Below are 18749 nucleotides of genomic sequence, written 5' to 3' on the forward strand. Positions count from 1 at the left end.
AGCTGAGATCGTGTCATTTCACTCCAGCCTATTAGATAAAAGTGAGACTCCATCTCAGAACACGAAATAAATAAATAAATATTGATTTTCTTCACTATGTCTACAATTATTCCCAAATATTAAATTAGCCAGGAACAGTGGCTCATGCCTATTATCCAAGCACTTTGTGAGGCTGAGGCGGGAGCATCCCTTAAGGCCAGGAGGTCGAGGCTGCAGTGAGCTATAATTGCACCAGTGCACTCCAGTTTAGGCAACAGAGGAAGACCTTGTCTCCAACAATAAATAAAATAAAGATTAAATTATAATATCCCTTAAAAGCAAACAGAAGAAATCCTCTATTTCAGGCAGTAAATACAAGGCAGAGAGTAGATATAAGGGATGCTCCCAAAACTGGGCACTCTGTTAATGACAAAACAGAGACCAGAATCCACATTCCCAACACTCAGTCCAGCGCCAGACCCACAAAACCATTTGTTTTTTTTTGAAAACACTGAATTTTCCCAAAATAAAACCCAAACTATCACTAACAGATGTTTTAGATGGTCAGTCTTCATCTTTGTCTTCATTCAATGCTCATTCCTTCTTTTACGGCAAAAGCAAAAGGTGGATAAAAGAGTGTTCCAGGGATACCCTGCAACAGAGTTGAACTTCACCTTCTCCTTGGTTGTTAATAAGTTTTCTTTGAGACAAAGAAGTACAAGAAAAATAGGCTATGCTTGCTCATAAATTTCAGGCAGATGCAAACCCTGTTCCCAGGCTCAACTGGCCAGCTCTATTTTTTTGTTGGAGATGAACACAGCTCCTGTACCTCTACATTTAGATCCAAGAGTTTCCCTATTAGGACACATGAAAAGAGCCAAAAGACATGTTTCTCTTTTTCATCAAACTTAAAATCCCCACATGCAAAGGCACCCTTTGTTTCCAAACCCCTTTCCTCCAGGGTCCTGCTGTTTCAAATCTGTGTGGTCTATTAAATGCTAAATCATCTGACAGATTTCTTCTGGGGAGACTGTAGTTTCCAGGGCAACATCCAAAACACATATATCTGTCTTTTTTTTTTTTTTTTTTTTTAAGGATTTGTTGTTCTCAACCTGAGCTAGCCTGAGCAAAACTGTTAGGTGTAGAGGATTGGAACAGAGAATGGGGACAGTCTTCCCAGAGTCCCAGAAGTATGGGGCTGAGGCTGGATTGCCCAAGGAGTTCCTGGACCAGTAATCCCCAGAGAAACAGCATGTAGCTCAAGTAACAGCCTCTAGAGCTCAAGCTACCTGGTTCTGTCCCCTATCTCCACAGAAAACAGATTGATACGGTTTGGCTTTGCGTCCCTATCCAAATCTCATCTCAAATTGTAATCCCAGGTGTTGAGAGAGGGACCTGTTGAGAGGAGACTGGCACATGGGGGTGGTTTCCCCCAGGCTACTCTCGTGATAGTGAGTGAGTTCTCACAAGATCTGACAGTTTCATAAGAGGCTCTTCGTCCTTCACTTCCTTCATACACTCTGTCCCCTGCTGCCATTAAGACATGCCTTCTTCCTCTTCCACCATGATTGTAAGTTTCCTGAGGCCTCCCCAGCCACATTGAACTGTGAGTCAATCAAACATCTTTTCTTTATAAATTACCCAGTCTCGGGCAGTTCTTTATAGCAGTGTGAGAGCAGACTAATACACAGACCAAAAGAAAATTAATAGAAAGGGGCATGGCTGTGCTGAATGGAACTGCTCATAACAGAAGACCAGACATCTATCAGAAAAACCTGCCCAATGCCGTAGCTAATTCCAAAACTAAAGATTAACCCAGCAAAGCCACAACGTACTTCCAACTCTTGGCAGTTCCAAATGAGGTCAGCATTTAATAATGGCAGCCCCAACCCCTAGCAGGAACACAGCAGTAATACAGATGAAAGGTGCAGGTGATAGCCTTCACTAAGGACACGTTTACTCACCTGAATGAACAAGCAGTAGGACCCTTTGTACCCAGTCACTTGGGCTTGAGAAACAGCTGGATTCTCCCTAGGGAGGCTGCCCTCCTCCCCCCTGCAGCTTCCCTGATTTATGGTTGAAGATGGCTGGAATGCACCCCACCTATGAGGAGCAGTGGACATGGCTGGGGGTAGAGCCAGAACAAGGCCTCAAAGGAACACAGGGCAAACTGGAGACTCAGGGCAGTCAAGTGGAACCAGAACAGGACAGAAAGTGAGCTTGTACATCCAACAGCCATGAGTAACATCAAAAAGGTTCTAGCCTGGCCAACATGGTGAAACCCCATCTCTACAAAAAATACAAAAATTAGCTGGGCATGGTGGTATGCACCTGTAATCCCAGCTACTCGGGAGGCTGAGGCAGAAGAATCGCTTGAACCCAGGAGACGGAGGTTGCAGTGAGCTGAGATCGCGCCACTGCACTCTAGCCTGGGTGACAGAACGAGAACCTGTCTCAAAAAAAAAAAACAGGTTGTAACCCATCCTCTAAGGTATCCCTCATATATCTAAAACAATTAGATTAAGCAGACTCAACAAAGTAAACATGTTTCTGTCCTCTGCCTCATGTCTCTCAGGCAGCAGAGCTTCCCATGTATTTTATGCTAGCAGGCACTATCCCACACCCACCTGAAGCCACGGGTGTCTTAAGGCTTCTTCTGTCGTAAAACGTGCCTTGGGATCCACTACCAACAACTTCTTGACAAGGTCCAGAGCTAAAGCAACAATTGGGCAAATCACAGTGAAAAGGATAAATATATTAAATCGTAATAGTATGCCAGAATTAACAGGCCACCATCCAGAAAGAGCAGAGAGGGTCTGAGATCATCACAGAGTCAGCAGACAGGGCCCCCTAATTTTCCTTACTCTCTGTATTCAGAGTACTATGAGAAGACCAGGAATGATAATGACACTCCCTCTCTCCTGCTGCTGGGACTTCAGTCACGACCTCTTCGCTGCCTGTTCCCTCTCTTGTTGCCTGTTGACTCAAGGTCAAACTAATTAAAGCTAAACTTCCACCCAATTCTAAGATACTTGAGATACATAGCAAACTCTCCCTGACATCTACAGATGGATGGGTGAGAGTTACTCAGCCAGGGAGAGGCTTCCTGGAACTGCAGACTTGTCAGAAATAAAACTTGACTACTCCAGCAAGCAACAAATGCATGCTGGCTTGTATATTACAACACTATTATTCCTTAAATATTCTGACATTTAACACAATCGCCTATGTTATATTATTTGACATTTAATTTTCTACTTTCTCTTTGGGGAACTAAAGTTGCCAGGATAAATTGTAAAATACAAAGTAACTAATGACATCTAGTTTTTACATGCTTGCTTACTCAAAGGAAACCCTGTAACTAAAAAGTTACAAGTGCACTTTTTTTGGGCACTAAAATAGGTACCAGGCACTTGTGTACATTATACTTAACCCTTACAAAAACCTTTTAAGGTAGGGATTATTGAGGGTCCCTTTACACAGAAAGAAATTGGAGACAGAGGTTAAATAACTTGCCTAAGGCCACACAGCTAAGTAGTAGCAGACCCGGGACCTGAGTGCACACGCTTAATAATTTCCAGTGCCTCTCAAATGGTGTGAAACAAACAACAGAAAATAAGAACAGAATTGACAGGAGAAAACACCATGAACTTTGGAAAGAAACTCCCACCACAGCACATACACATTTTAGCATACCACAAATTCTTAACCCTTTCATATTCATACCCTCCTCTGAGACCTCTGCCCAGACTTCAGGAATGAAGTTGTATTTTCCACTGGTGATCTGATCCTTCAGTGACACTTGAGTCCTATGCTCAGAGAAAGGTGGATACCCACTAAGGCTTAATATTGGTAGAGAGAGAAAGGAAAATAAATCAAGTGGCATTCTCAGTGGCATTCAGATATGAAGATTTCTTTCTCAGCATAATGAAAAGTCAAGATTTTTCTTTAAATCAATAGTCAAAAAGTGAGCTAGGCTGGGCACAATGGCTCATGCTTGTAATCCCAGCACTTTGGGAGGCTGAGGCAGGAGGATCACTTGAGTCCAGGAGTTCGAGACCAGCCTGGGCAACATGGCAAAACCCCATCACTACAAAAAATAGAAAAATTAACTGGGCATGGTGGTGTGCGCCTGTAGTCCCAGCTACTCAGGAGGCTGAGGTGGGAGGATCACTTGACCCAGGAGGCAGAGGCTACAGTTGGCCAAGATCAAGCCACTGCATGCTAGCCTGGACAACACAGTAAGACACATTTGTGACTTCATTTAATCACCTCCTACTAGAGTGTGAAGCAATGAAAATGTTTCTTACCAGATAAAAAGAATAACTCCTAAACTCCAGCAGTCCACAGCACGGTTATATCCAGCAGTCCCAACAGAAACAAGAACTTCAGGAGCCAAGTAGGTAGGGGTTCCACATAAGGTTCTCATGAGAGAGGTCTCCCCCAAAATTTTGGAGTGCCCAAAATCAGTAATCTAAAATTCAGTACAAAAGGGGATAATGTTGAACTATGTCATAAATAAAAAGATTAACATAGTCTGCCAGTCCAAGAAGACATGTAGGCTAGATCAGTTTCTATTGTACAATTCACACCTGCCATTAATCTGGAATCTACAGATTATGTCTTTGCAAGTTAAGACATTTAATTTTGCTTAAATTAAAATTCCTGGCCGGGCGCGGTGGCTCACGCCTGTAATCTCAGCACTTTGGGAGGCCGAGACGGGCGGATCACGAGGTCAGGCGATCAAGACCATCCTGGCTAACAAGGTGAAACCCCGTCTCTACTAAAAAAAATACAAAAAACTAGCCGGGCGAGGTGGCGGGCGCCCGTAGTCCCAGCTACTCGGGAGGCTGAGGCAGGAGAACAGCGTGAACCCGGGAGGCGGAGCTTGCAGTGAGCTGAGGTCCGGCCACTGCACTCCAGCCTGGGCCACAGAGCGAGACTCCGTCTCAAAAAAAAAAAAAAAATTCCTGAGCCTAGGAATATCAACACTCAGGCTTTCCAACTTAACCTATGTCCTCTGTAATCTTACAAAAAGCTTATTATCACAGACACTTCAGGATTCTAATTAGTTCTACGTGGTTCTTAGGCCCCAGTGTCTCAAACTTGGCTGCACTATGGAATACCTGGGGAGCTTGGAAACACATGCTTATAACTGAGTGCCACTCTCAGCTTCTGAGGTAAAGCCTGGATGTCATAAATCCTAACAAGAGATTCTAAAGTGATGCCAGGCTTGAGAAACATGGAAAGGCAGGGCACGTGATTACTCATGCATTCATTCATTCATTCATTCACCTATTCTGAGATTATGTCTCACCCTTTTGCACACGCTGGAGGGCAGTGGTACGATCTTAGCTCACTGTAACCTCTGCCTCCCGGGTTCAAGTGATTCTCGTGTCTCAGCCTCCCAAGTAGCTGGGATTACAGGCACTCACTACCATGCCCAGCTAAATTTTTGTATTTTTAGTAGAGATGGGGTTTTGCCATGTTGGCCAGGCTGGTCTCAAACTCCTGACCTCAGGTGATCTGCCTGCCTTAGCCTCCCAAAGTGCTGGGATTACTGGTGTGAGCCACCATACCCAGCCCAGCCATCCATTTAGACTCGTCCTCTCTCTCTCTCAGCACAAAGGTCAATTGTACACAACAGAGCTCAATAAATGCTCATTTGAATCTGGATAAGAGCAATGTCACCTGATCTCTAAAATAATTGGTAAGAGGTCAGATTCTCAACCTTTTAACACTCCCACTTTTTATTTGAGGAATTAAAAGTTTCTGAACAAGAATCTACAGGAATAGCCACATACAGAATGCCAATTCTTACCTTTATAAGACAGTCCTCTTCTTGAGATGACAGTAAAACATTCTCTGGCTTTAAGTCACGGTGTATAATACCGTTTTCATGAAGGTACTACACAGAAAGGCAGGCATGACCCTCAGATTCATGCAGTAGATAAGTAGAATCAAAGTTACCAACACACACATCTCACAGCTGGGTGAAACCGTAAGCCGTGATACACACAATCATATTGTCCAAAATCATAGAAAACTGTTGGGGTAAAGTTTACAAATTTGTTTGAGAAGATCTTTAAAAAGCAGGGAAATGAAAAAAGCAACTTAGAACAATCAACCTTTCATTTCACTTTAAGATAATAAACAACCCTTCACATGGCAGAAATGTAAGGTGTCAATTTCAATACAAATACAAATGGGTAATAGAAAATGTTTTGCGAACATACCAAATAAACACAAAAATTCAACCAAAATGATATATTTGGTTATTGCAGTCCTGGGAATATTTTTAAATGGAATCTATACAAATATATATTTGTAAATTATCTGTTTATGTGAGTTAACCTATTCCTCAATGCAAAGACTTTGTCTTTGAAAACTCTATTGTCTGAAATAGCATATAAAAATGAACAAACACCAACACACTATGCCACATTTCTTTTCTTTTCTCTTTTTTTTTTCTTTTCTTGAAACAAGGTTTCACTCTGTCCCCCAGGCTAAAGTGCAGTGGTACCATCTTAGCTCACTATAGCCTCAACCTCCTCAGCTCAAGTGATCCTCCCACCAGCATGCCACTTCAATCAGCTAATTTATTTATTTTTTTGTAGAGACGGGGTCTCACAATGTTGCCCAAGTTGGTCTGGAACTCTTGGGTTCAAGTGACCTTCCTACCTCAGCCTCCCAAAGTGCTGGGATTACAGGCATCAGCCACCATGCCTGGCCATGTTTCTTTAGGAAATAAAATTTTCACATATCCACAAACTGTACTCAGTTCATGTTAGTATTCTTGGTTACTCAATATAAATAAATGGAATAAACCAATAAGGGAGCAATACACTGAGTAGGTGACAGCCACCATTAAAAAGGCTTGCGTTGTACCCCATAACATGTACACCTACTATGTGCCCACAAAAATTAAAATTAAATTTTTTTTTTTTTTTTTTTTTTTTTTTGAGATGGAGTCTCGCTCTGTCACCCAGGCTGGAGTGCTGTGGCCGGATCTCAGCTCACTGCAAGCTCCGCCTCCCAGGTTCATGCCATTCTCCTGCCTCAGCCTCCCGGGTAGCTGGGATTACAGGCGCCGCCACCTCGCCCGGCTAGTTTTTTGTATTTTTTAGTAGAGACGGTGTTTCACCGTGTTAGCCAGGATGGTCTCGATCTCCTGACCTCATGATCCGCCCGTCTCGGCCTCCCAAAGTGCTGGGATTACAGGCTTGAGCCACCGCGCTCGGCCTAAATTTTTTTTTAAAAGGCTTGTAGGCGGGCACGGTGGCTCATGCCTGTAATCCCAGCACTTTGGGAGCTCAAGGCAGGCGGATCGTTTGAGGTCAGGAGTTTCAAACCAGCCTGGCCAACATGGTGAAACCCCATCTCTACTAAAAATACAAAAAAAAAAAAAAATTAGCCGGGTGTGGTGGCAGGCACCTGCAATCCCAGCTACTGGGTAGGCTGAGGCAGGAGAATTGCTTGAACCCAGGAGATGGAGGTTGTAGTGAGCCGAGATCGTGCCACTGCACTCCAGCCTGGGAGACAGAGTGAGACACCGTCTCAATACATAAATAAATAAATAAATAAAACAAAAATAAATTTAAAAGGCTTGTGTTTATGGGCTTCAATCTTCTCTGGATGTCCCTCTGGGCTAGAACAAACATTTTCTGCAAAACCTTCCCCGGGAAATGGATCTGGTGAAACCTCCAGGTAGGGCAAACCTAGGTAGACCAATCACAAAAAAATTTCTCTTGGGCCGGGCACGGTGGCTCACGCTTGTAATTCCAGCACTTGGGGAGGCCGAGGTAGGTGGATCACCTGAGGTCGGAAGTTCAAGACCAGCCTGATCAACATGGAGAAACCCCGTCTCTAAGAAAAATACAAAAAAATTCGCCAGGCATGGTGGCGCATGCTTGTAATCCCAGCCACTCGGGAGGCTGAGGCAGCAGAATCGCTTGAACCCAGGAGGCGGAGGTTGTGGTGAGCCAAGATTGCGCCACTGCACTCCAGCCTGGGCAACAAGAGCAAAACTCAGTCTCAAAAAAAAAAATTTCTCTTGATCTTCACTCTATATAAGGATTGCTCCCAATCACTGCATTTCCTGCATGGAGTGGGTTTTCAAGAAGAGACTGTGGAAGGGAATGGCCACAACCACATTTGGTCTGGGAAATGGTGATGTTCCTCAAAGCAAGTGCCACCAGCTATTTTTTCATCTAACACTCACTGAATAGAGATGGCTATGTGTGTGCCCTGCCAGCCAGCCCACTGCCGTGAACAGGATGCTGCACCTGAAGGGAAACACCTAGTTCTGAGCCATGGGGGACCAACCCATCTGTCACAATCATCACAACTTGCAGCTTTGCCCTCACACCTGCCCAGCTCCCACTCTGAGTTAAGAGAGACTTCTACAAGGATCAAGCAGAACTAATGAACTAATGATCAAGACCCCTCCAGAAATACCTCCAAGCTAAAGTTAGGCAACATAGGACCATGCTATCCCTTTTTTTAAAGACAGAGTCTCACTCTGTCGCCTAGGCTGGAGTGCAGTGGCATGACTGTGGCTCACTGCAGCCTCAACCTCCCAGACTCAAGTCATCCTCCCACCTCAGCCTCCAGAGTGGCTAGGATCACAGTTGCCCGCCAGCATGCCTGGCTATTTTTATTTTTTATAGAGATGAGGGTCCCACTATATTGCCCAGGCTGGTCTTAAACTCTTGGGCTCAAGTGATCCTCCTGCCTCAGCCTCTCAAAGTGCTGGGATTACAGGCATGAGCCACTGTGCCTAGCCTATTTATTTCTTTAATTCCCTTTCTTACTTTCTCTTAAGTTACACAGTGAGAGTTTTTTCTTTTTCTTTTTTTTTTTTGAGACGGAGCCTCACTCTGTCGCCAGGCTAGAGTGCAGTGGCATGATCTCAGCACACTGCAACCTCCACCTCCCTGTTCAAGTGATTATCCTGCCTCAGCCTCCCGAGTAGCTGGGATTACAGGCATGCACCACCACGCCCAGCTAATTTTTGTATTTTTAGTAGAGATGGGGTTTCACTAAGTTGGCCAGGATGGTCTCAATCTCTTGACCTCGTGTTCTTCCCACTTGGCCTCCCAACGTGCTGGGATTATGGGCATGAGCCACCGCACCTAGCCAGTGAGAGCTTTTTCATCTCAGTGAAAGGAGTGGGGCATTTTTGCCAAGAAGAGAACAGCAAACACGCAGATTCTCTTCTGAGTTGTTGCTGTTGTTTTTTTTTTTTTTTTTTGAGATGGAGTTTTGCTCTGTCACCCACGCTGGAGTGCAGTGGCCGGATCTCAGCTCACTGCAAGCTCCGTCTCCCGGGTTTACGCCATTCTCTTGCCTCGGCCTCCCGAGTAGCTGGGACTACAGGCACCCGCCACCACCCCGGCTAGTTTTTTGTTTTTTTTTAGTAGAGACGGGGTTTCACCATGTTAGCCAGGATGGTCTCAATCTCCTGACCTCGTGATCCGCCCGACTCGGCCTCCCAAAGTGCTGGGATTACAGGCTTGAGGCACCGCGCCCGGCCTCTCTTCTGAGTTTTAATCGACGGTCCCTCAATTTCTGCCTAATTCAGGGAGTAATTCAACTAAAAGAAAGTCATCTGTCAAAATAATTGAGGGCTTCTCTTACCTGTACAGCCAAGAGCATCTGGTAAAAATAGAGCTTGCAGGTAGCTTCTTTCAGGCGTTTATTCCCCACCACTTTGTCAAACAGCTCTCCCCCTTCCATCCTGAAACACAAAGGTAAGGAAAGGGGCTCATTCCCTGGGGAGAAATGCACTTGGACAGAAGATCATAAAACAAACAAAACAAATTCATTAAGACAAGCAAACAGTTGACATTTTTATTCACTTTTGACTCCCATTTTTAAAACTAATGAGGTAATAAGCCTTATTCACAATCAGATGTCCCGGTTGGAAACTAAGGAACGAGATGAAAGGAGTGGGCATTGGAGGCACTTGGGGAACTTTAAAAAATCCAATTCAGTAGCTTGGAAGTCGGGCCCAGGAGTTGCTTTTGTTTTTGTTTGTTTGTTTGTTTGGGTTTTTTTTTTTTTTTGAGACATTTGCTCTGTCACCCAGGCTGGAGCGCAGTGGTGCAATCTTGGCTCACTGCAACCTCCACTTCCCAGGTTCAAGTGATTCTCATGCCTTAGCCTCCCAAGTAGCTGGGATTACAGGTATGCACCACCAAGCCCAGCTAATTTTTGTTATTTTTTTAGTAGAGACAAAGTTTTGCCATGTTGGCCAGGTTGGTCTCAAACTCCTGGCCTCAAGTGATCTGCCCACTTTGCCCTCCCAAAAGTGCTGGGATTACAGGTATAAGCCACCGCACCCAGTCAGGAGTTTGCATTTTTATCACACACCACAGATGATTCTGAGACTGATGTAGAAGAGCAAACAGAAATTTACAAACAGACAACCAGGATCGGAACCCCAACTCTACCACTTCCCAGCTTTTGGACTTTGGGCAAGCTATTTAACCTGTCTGAGTTTGTTTCTACCACTTAAAAAATGGGGATGATACCATCTACCTTGATAGTTGTTTTAAAAATTAAGACAAAACTGATATAGGAAAAGCTCCTGGCACCGTGCTTGGCAAGGTTATTCTTTTATTTATTTATTTATTTTTAGATGGAGTTTCACTCTTCTTGCCCAGGCTGCAGTGTAATAGCACAATCTTGGTCACCGCAACCTCCACCTCCCAGGTTCAAGCGATTCTCCTGCCTCAGCCTCCCGAGTATCTAGGATTACAGGCATTCCCCACCATGCCTGGCTAATTTTGTATTTTTAGTAGAGACAGGGTCTCTCCATGTTGGTCAGGCTGGTCTCGAACTTCTGACCTCAGGTGATCTGCCCACCTCAGCCTTTTCAAAGTGCTGGGATTACAGGCGTCAATCACCGCGCCCAGCCCTGTGTTATCACTTTTATTAAACTGTGTTAACTAGATTCAGTCAGGTAACAATCTCCTATTTGATAGCAGTAGATATTCCTTTAAGATCCACAAGCGGCTTCAGGCTCTCCTAGTGCTGTGATCAGGGGTGTTGTTTACCAATATAGTCTTTTTTCGTATGTTTTTTGAGACAGTCTTGCTCTGTCCATCACGGCTCACTACAACCTCTGCCTCCCAGGTTCAAGCAATTCTCCATGCCTCAGCCACCCGAGGAGCTGGGACTACAGGCATGTGCCACCATGCCTGGCTAATTTTTGTATTTTTAGTAGAGAGGGGGTTTTGCCATGTTGGCCAGGCTGGTCTTGAACTCCTGGCCTCAAGGGATCCGCCCACCTCAGCCTCCCAAAGTGCTGGGATTCCAGCTGTCAGCCACCACACCCAACCTGTTTTCTATATGTGTTAATGATCACCGTGCATAGATACCATTTGCCAACTAGGAGCAAAGCATTCTGTGCCTGCCATAATAGCTGCTCCCAGAAACAATATTTATGCAGGAGTAGATATCAAGACAGGTATCTTCCAGAAATGAGACAGGAAGTTATTCTGATTACAGCAAATAACACAAGACATTATTGCCACTGAAATAAACTACCAAAACACTGAAAGATACTCAGGAGCCACCATGCAACCTGGTCCTGGGTTGAAAAGGCCTGCGTAGAAAGGCCTACCCGGGTAGATATTTCAGAGTAGAGTCATCCCTCAGTATCTGGGGGGATTGGTTCCAGGAGCCCTCTCAGATACCAAAATTCATCATGCTCAAGCCCTTTATATAACATGGCATAAGATTTGCATATAATCTATATATATCATCCCATCTACTTTTTTTTTTTTTTTTTTGAGGCAGAGTCTCACTCCCATTGCCCAAGCTGGAGTGCAGGGACACAATCTCAGCTCATTACAGCCTCAATTTCCCAAGCTCAGGTGATACTCCCACCTTAGCCTCCTAAATATACTGGAATTGCAGGCATGTGCCACCATGCCTCGCTAATTTTGTGTGTGTGTGTGTGTGTGTGTGTGTGTGTTTTTTGAGATGGAGTCTCACTCTGTGGCCCAGATTGAAATGCAAGGGCACAATCGCAGCTCACTGCAACCTCTGCCTCCCGGGTTCAAGCGATTCTCCTGCTTCAGCCTCCTGAGTAGCTGAGATAACAGGTGTGTGACACTACGCCCAGCTAATTTTTGTATTTTTAGTAGAGACCGGGTTTCACCATGTTGGCCAGGCTGGTCTCGAACTCCTGACCTCAGGTGATCCACCCACCTCAGCCTCCCAAAGTGCTGAGATTACAGGCATGAGCCGCCGTGCCCGGCCCTGGATACTTTAAATAATCTCTAAACTACTTACGAAACCTAATACAATGTAAATGTCATGTAAATAGTGGTTCTACAGTACTGTTTAGAAAATAACAAGAAAAATGTCTGTTCATGTTTGGTACAGATACAACCATCCATTTTATTTTCCTAAGTATTTTCTATCTGAGGTTGGTTGAATACACGGATGTGGAAACCCACAGTTATGGTGAGCCAATTATAACAATATTGCCCCATGGTGAGTACACACATGTGCCAGGTGCTCTACTGGGGGATTTCCACCCCTCAAAGCATCTAATTCATACAAGGACTTTGCATATGGGGGCTCATTATAATCCCCATTTAACACTAGGAAGACGAGACTCAGAGAGGTGACATAAACTCACCCATGGGTGGTCGGTCAGCTAGTCAACTGCAGAGTGGAGTTCAAGCCCAGGTCACAAATCCAGGACCTGGAGTCCCAACCACCTATCTTTGGAAACATTGGAGGGTTTTTAGGGTTGATATTAACCCCCTACACACAGACTTTGTGGGCCCCACTACTACGTACATACGTTGAGGTCCCCCAGGATAAGAAAGGCAAGCCTACATTAGATTCTTTGGTGGCTTTATAAGCATTTGAATGGGAACAGAAAGTTGTAAAAAGTTTACTACTTACAATTCCAAAACAATATAATAATCTTCTGCATCAAAAAAGTTTTTAATCTTGATGATGCAAGGCTAAGAAGAGGGGGAGAAAAAAGGGAAAGTAGTGAGAAACTCCCAAGAGGAAAACCACAAGAGCTTAGAACTGTCTGCCCAGAGGGACAGGGAGGCCAAGACCAGGCATTTGACCCCCTGCCTCCAGAGGCTTGGAAGTTCAATCAGGGGAGAAGGCAGACAGAATCTAGCCGACTCCTCAGTGAGAACATGCAAGAAATTTTCCACCTCACCATGATGGTGAGAGACTAGTTCATATTTCATATGCAAGGATGCTACCTGGGAATGAAGGCTGGGTCTCTTCCCAGTCTTATTCCTCACTGCCCCAAAGCAGAGGTACTCCAGGACAGCCTAAGGAACCCTGAGGGAGACTGACAAGTAGCATGAATAAAAGCGATCAAGTAGGAGCCCTGCCATGCTGCCAAACAAGGGTTATTTAAGCTCCGGGCAACTGGAACCTCCAGGCAACTGGACCCCATGGAACAAGATCCTACCATTTTTTGAAGGAAGAAGAAAATTATAATTTTATAAGAACTCTAAAACACACTTGGGCGGGGGGGCAGAGAGAGAGAGACAGACACACAGACACACACACACACACACACACACCCCTATGGCTGACAGTTCCTGACTGCTGATCAATGCAGGATGCATGGAAGAACACTGAGGGTAAAGGAGAGAGTACTGCACATTTTAAAATGCCTATACAATATCATGACTTTATACTTAGCGTACCTATTTTTTTTTCTTTTTTTTTTTTTTTTTGCGACAGCTTCATTTTCTTTTTTTGAGACAGAGTCTCACTTTGTCATTCAGGCTGAAGTGCAGTGGCACGATCTCAGCTCACTGCAACCTTCACCTCCCAGGTTCAAGCGATTCTCCTGCCTCAGCCTCCTGAGTAGCTGGGACTACAGGCGTGCCCCACCACACCCAGCTAATTTTTGCATTTTTAGTAGAGAGGGGGTTTCACCATGTTGGCCAGGTTCGTCTTGAACTCCTGGCCTCAAGTGATCCACCCGCCTCAGCCTCCCAAAATGTTGGGATTACAGCAGTGAGCCACCATGCCTGGTGGGCATGCCTATTGTTTTTACGATAAAAAGGACAGAAGACAGTTAAGCTCAGTGGGTAAATAAAAGATTTGGTGAGTATTCATCAGGGACACACACCCCAGCACAGAGGAAGATTGTAGTTATATCAGAATTAAAAAGAGCCATCAGATTTTTTTGTTTTAGATTCAAAAGAGTGGTAAAACTTGCCAGATTAATCTTCCTATAATGTGTATTTCATCATATTCATCACTCATCACTCTGATTAAGATCCTCCAATGGAACCTTCCCACAATGAATTGTTAAATAGCAATGAATGAATGCCCAGTTTTCCCACCATAGATGGGTCTTCGAAGCATAATGCTGAATGAAAAAGGCAAGTCACAAAAGACTTCAAAGAGTATGATACAAGTCGAGCATCACACATACAAAAATCCAAAATCTGAATGCTCCCAAAATCCAAATCTTTTTTTTTTTCCTGAGACAGAGTCTCACTCTGTCGCCAGGCTGGAGTACAGTGGCGCGATCTTGGCTCACTGCAACCTCTGCCCCCGCCGGGATTCAAGCAATTCTCCTGCCTCAGTCTCCCGAGTAGCTGGGATTATGGGTGCCTGCCACTGCGCCCGGCTAATTTTTGTATTTTTAGTAGAGACACAGTTTCACCATCTTGGCCGGGCCGGTCTTGAACTCCTGACCTCATGATCCACCCGCCTCAGCCTCCCAAAGTGTTGGGATTACAGGCGTGAGCCACTGCGCCTGGCCCCAAATCTTTCTGAGAGCTGACACAACACTCAAAGGAAATACTCATTGGAGCATTTGGGATTTCAGATTTTTGGATCTGGAATGCTCAACCAGGAACTACAATGCAAATGTTCGAAAATGGCCGGGCGCGGTGGCTCAAGCCTGTAATCCCAGCACTTTGGGAGGCCGAGACGGGTGGATCACGAGGTCAGGAGATCGAGACCATCCTGGCTAACACGGTGAAACCCCTTCTCTACTAAAAATACAAAAACTAGCTGGGCGAGGTGGCGGGCGCCTGTAGTCCCAGCTACTCGGGAGGCTGAGGCAGGAGAATGGCGTAAACCCGGGAGGCGGAGCTTGCAGTGAGCTGAGATCCGGCCACTGCACTCCAGTCCGGGAGACAGAGCGAGACTCCGCCTCAAAAAAAAAAAAAAAAAAAAAAAAAAAGATTCAAGATCCAAAAACCTCTGGTCCCAGGCATTATGGATAAGGGACACTCAATGTGTACCATTTTTATAAGGTTCAGAAACAAGCAGTAAAACTGTATTATCTAGGGATACATATATATATGTGGCTTTAGAAAAGCAAGGGGCCAGGCACGGTGGCGCACGCCTGTAATCCCAGCACTTTTGAGGCCAAGGCGAGTGGATCATCTGAGGTCAGGAGTTCACGACTAGCCTGACTAACACGGTGAAACGCTGTCTCTACTAAACACAAAAAAAATTAGCTGGGCGTAGTGGTGCATGCCTGTAATCCGAGCTACTTGGGAGGCTGAGACAGGAGAATCACTTGTACCTAGGAATCACTTGAACCCGGGAGGCAGAGTTTGCAGTGAGCCAAAATCATGCCATGGCACTCCAGCCTGGACAACAAGAGCGAAACTCCGTCTCAAAAAAATTTAAAAAACTAAAATAAAATAAAATTACATTAAATTAAATTAAAATAAAATAAAATAAAAAAGCAAGGGACAGGCCAGGCACAGTGGCTCACACCTGTAATCCCAGCACTTTGGGAGGCCGAGGCGAGCGGATCACCAAGTTAAGAGATCGAGACCATCCTGGTCAACATGGTGAAACCCTGTCTCTACTAAAAATACAAAAATTAGCTGAGTGTGGTAGCATGCACCTGTAGCACGCAGCTGCTCGGGAAGCTGAGGCAGGAGAATCGCCTGAACCCGGGAAGCAGAGGTTGCAGTGATCCAAGATCACGCCACTGCACTCCAGCCTGGCAACACAGCAAGACTCTGTCTCAGAAAAAAAAAAAAAAAAAAAAGCGGGGGGATAGTACACACAGCATTCAAGGTAATGGCATTACCTCTGGGTAGGATGGGGAAAACATAAACAGGTAGCTCGAGTCATATGGTCAGGTTTTTTGTGTTTTTTGTTTTGTTTTGCTTTTGTTTTTGTGACAGGGTCTCACTCTGCTGCCCAGGCTGAAGTGCAATGGGGTGATCATGGCTTACTGCAGTCTCGACTTTCTGGGCTCAAGTGATCCTCCCACCTCAGCTTCCCAAAGTGCTGGGATTATAGGCATGAGCCACCATGCACGGCTGTAAAAAGTACCTTTTAAAGGAGAATAAAGCCAGGAGCTGTGGCTCACGCCTGTAATCCCAGCACTTTGGGAGGCCAAGACAGGCAGATCACTTGAGGTCAGGAGTTCGAGACCAGCCTGCCCAACATGGTGAAACCCCATCTCTACTAAAAACACAAAAATTAGCTGAGCGTGGTGGCGGGTGCCTGTAATCCCAGCTAGTCTGGAGGCTGAGGCAGAATCATTTGAACCCTGGAGGTGGAGGTTGTGGTAAGCCGAGATCACGCTACTGCACTCCAGCCTGGGCAGCAGAGGGAGACTGCATCACATACATACATACATACATACATACATACATACATACATAAACAAATAGGAAAGAAGAAAAGCCACACATAGAAAAGGAACAGAGAGAAGGAAAAATGGGAACTGCTTGGTTCTAGTTGGCTTCATAATGGACAGTGCCAGTACCTATCTGAAAATGGGTGGGGTCTGGAGCTAACAGAACATGAAGAGATACCTGATAGTCAGAACCAGTGTGAATTATCTCCTCTAGTGTCCACTACCTCCAGGGTCATTGGCTGGGGCTGTCACAGCTAAAAGGGTCCCTCTACCAGGAATCAGAAGCTACTAACCCACACCTTCCACTTAGGTCACACTGGGAAAGCAGTTCATGGAATTAATGATCTCTGTCACTCTCCAAGTGTGTTGTCTGTGCTAAAAGCTTTAGGAGCACGTCTCATTAAATTCTCACACTGACCTTGTGACATAAGCATTCTTACTGTCTTCATTGTACAGCTGAGGAAACGGGGGTTCCAATAAGTAAAATGAACTTTTCAAATGACTTCTCAGCTTCTTTGATAGTACTGAGATAGGAACCCAGGTCTCTCTCCACACTAAAGTCACGTGAGGGAAGGGAAGGACAGCTCTATCTGTGCTTACCACTGCCTGGGTCCACAAGACAGCCTGGCATGATAAGTGTTCAAAAACTCCCCACATCAATCTCTGACTGCAAAGGTCCAGCTCTCTTGGCCACTAGACTCTACTTATTGTTCCCAAGCATCAAAATGCACTCATGAGCCCATGTTTAATTCCCAAGAGTTCCATGTGCCCTTGCAAAATGCAAATAAATATGTCTAGAAATCTTTTTTAGGGTTTTGAATTCTTCTCTATTGCACTGGACACCGGATTTGTACAAATGTTATGTTTGAAGATCATCTGACATCAGAGAAAATTCCCTGAGCATTTGTGTTTATCTTTTTTTTTTTTCCCTGAGACGAAGTCTTGCTCTTGTTGCCCAGGCTGGAGTGCAGTAGCACAATCTCGACTCATTGTGAGCTCTGCCTCCCGGGTTCACGCCATTCTCCTGCCTCAGCCTCCTTAGGAGCTGGGACTACAGGTGCCCGCCACCACGCCCGGCTAATTTTTGTTTTGTTTTGTTTTGGTTTGGGTTTTTTTGGTATTTTTAGTAGAAATGGGGTTTCACCATGTTAGCCAGGAAGGTCTCAATCTCCGGACCTCGTGATCTGCCCGCCTCAGCCTCCCAAAGTGCTGGGATTACAGGCGTGAGCCACCATGCCCAGCACATTTGTGTTTATCATAAGGGTAGGTCTGATGCAACCCCACCCCAGAAAATTGGAGGGCTCCTCTCTCCCAGCAGGGCATGGTGGCACATGCCTATAGTCCCAGCTACTCAGGAGGCTGAGGCAGGAGGATCGCTTGGTCCTAGGAGTTTGAGGCTGCAGTGAGCTATGATTGTGCCACTGCACTGAAGCCTGGGTGACAGAGAAAGACGGTCTCTAAAAATACGTGTGTGTGTGTGTGTGTATGTGTGTGTGTGTATCTGTGTGTGTATGTTAAAGAGAGACTCCCCATCTCTTGGAAAAAGGACCTGGCAAATTCAGGGAGGACGAAGAATTTGCAAAAGAAACAGAAGAAAGCCAAGCAGGAAGGTCAGCCACTCAGGTTCTCATGGGTTTTCAGGTCTACCCACTGAATTCTAAAGAAACCTGTTGAAGTACTATGTCAACAACAGTAATTGCCCCTCAGTTTCAACTGACTTTTTGGGGGGATTTGGAGAGGCAGAACAACAGAGAAGAAACCTTTTTGCTGTTTGGAGGTTAAAAGCCAGAATAAGGCCAGGTGCGGTGGCTCACGCCTGCAATCCCAGTACTTTGGGAGGCCGAGGCGGGGGGATCACGAGGTCAGGAGATTGAGACCATCCTGGCTAACATGGTGAAACCCCGTCTCTACTAAAAATACAAAAAATTAGCGGGGCGTGGTGGTGGGTGCCTGTAGTCCATCCAGGAGGCTGAGGCAGGAGAATGCCGTGAACCTGGGAGGCGGAGCTCGCAGTGAGCCAAGATTACACCACTGCACTCCAGCCTGGGCGACACAGCGAGACTCCGCCTCAAAAAAAAAAAAAAAAGCCAGAATAAGATCATCATTAGCTGGACAGGAGAGTGGTCTTGCCTTGAGTTTAATG

General features: G+C 45.4%; 1 protein-coding gene across 5 annotated transcripts in view; it reads right to left on the bottom strand.

Moving 5' to 3' along the window:
• CHEK2 (checkpoint kinase 2) overlaps nucleotides 1-18749 on the bottom strand; it is a 52049-nt gene that overhangs the window by 4058 nt on the left and 29242 nt on the right. For 3 of the 5 annotated variants that reach the window (XM_033233098.1, XM_033233102.1, XM_033233099.1), the window contains 6 exons: nucleotides 12907-12968; nucleotides 9619-9718; nucleotides 5801-5887; nucleotides 4290-4453; nucleotides 3706-3821; nucleotides 2607-2692 (listed from right to left, as the gene is read on the bottom strand). In XM_033233098.1, coding sequence (XP_033088989.1) covers nucleotides 2607-2692; nucleotides 3706-3821; nucleotides 4290-4453; nucleotides 5801-5887; nucleotides 9619-9718; nucleotides 12907-12968 — 615 coding nt within the window. The remainder of the gene's footprint in view (nucleotides 1-2606; nucleotides 2693-3705; nucleotides 3822-4289; nucleotides 4454-5800; nucleotides 5888-9618; nucleotides 9719-12906; nucleotides 12969-18749) is intronic. The other 2 variants (XM_033233100.1, XM_033233101.1) reach the window with 2 other exon arrangements.

This window comes from Trachypithecus francoisi, unplaced genomic scaffold, assembly GCF_009764315.1.
Source record: "Trachypithecus francoisi isolate TF-2019V2 unplaced genomic scaffold, Tfra_2.0 Lachesis_group14, whole genome shotgun sequence".
NCBI classification, from domain to species: domain Eukaryota; kingdom Metazoa; phylum Chordata; class Mammalia; order Primates; family Cercopithecidae; genus Trachypithecus; species Trachypithecus francoisi.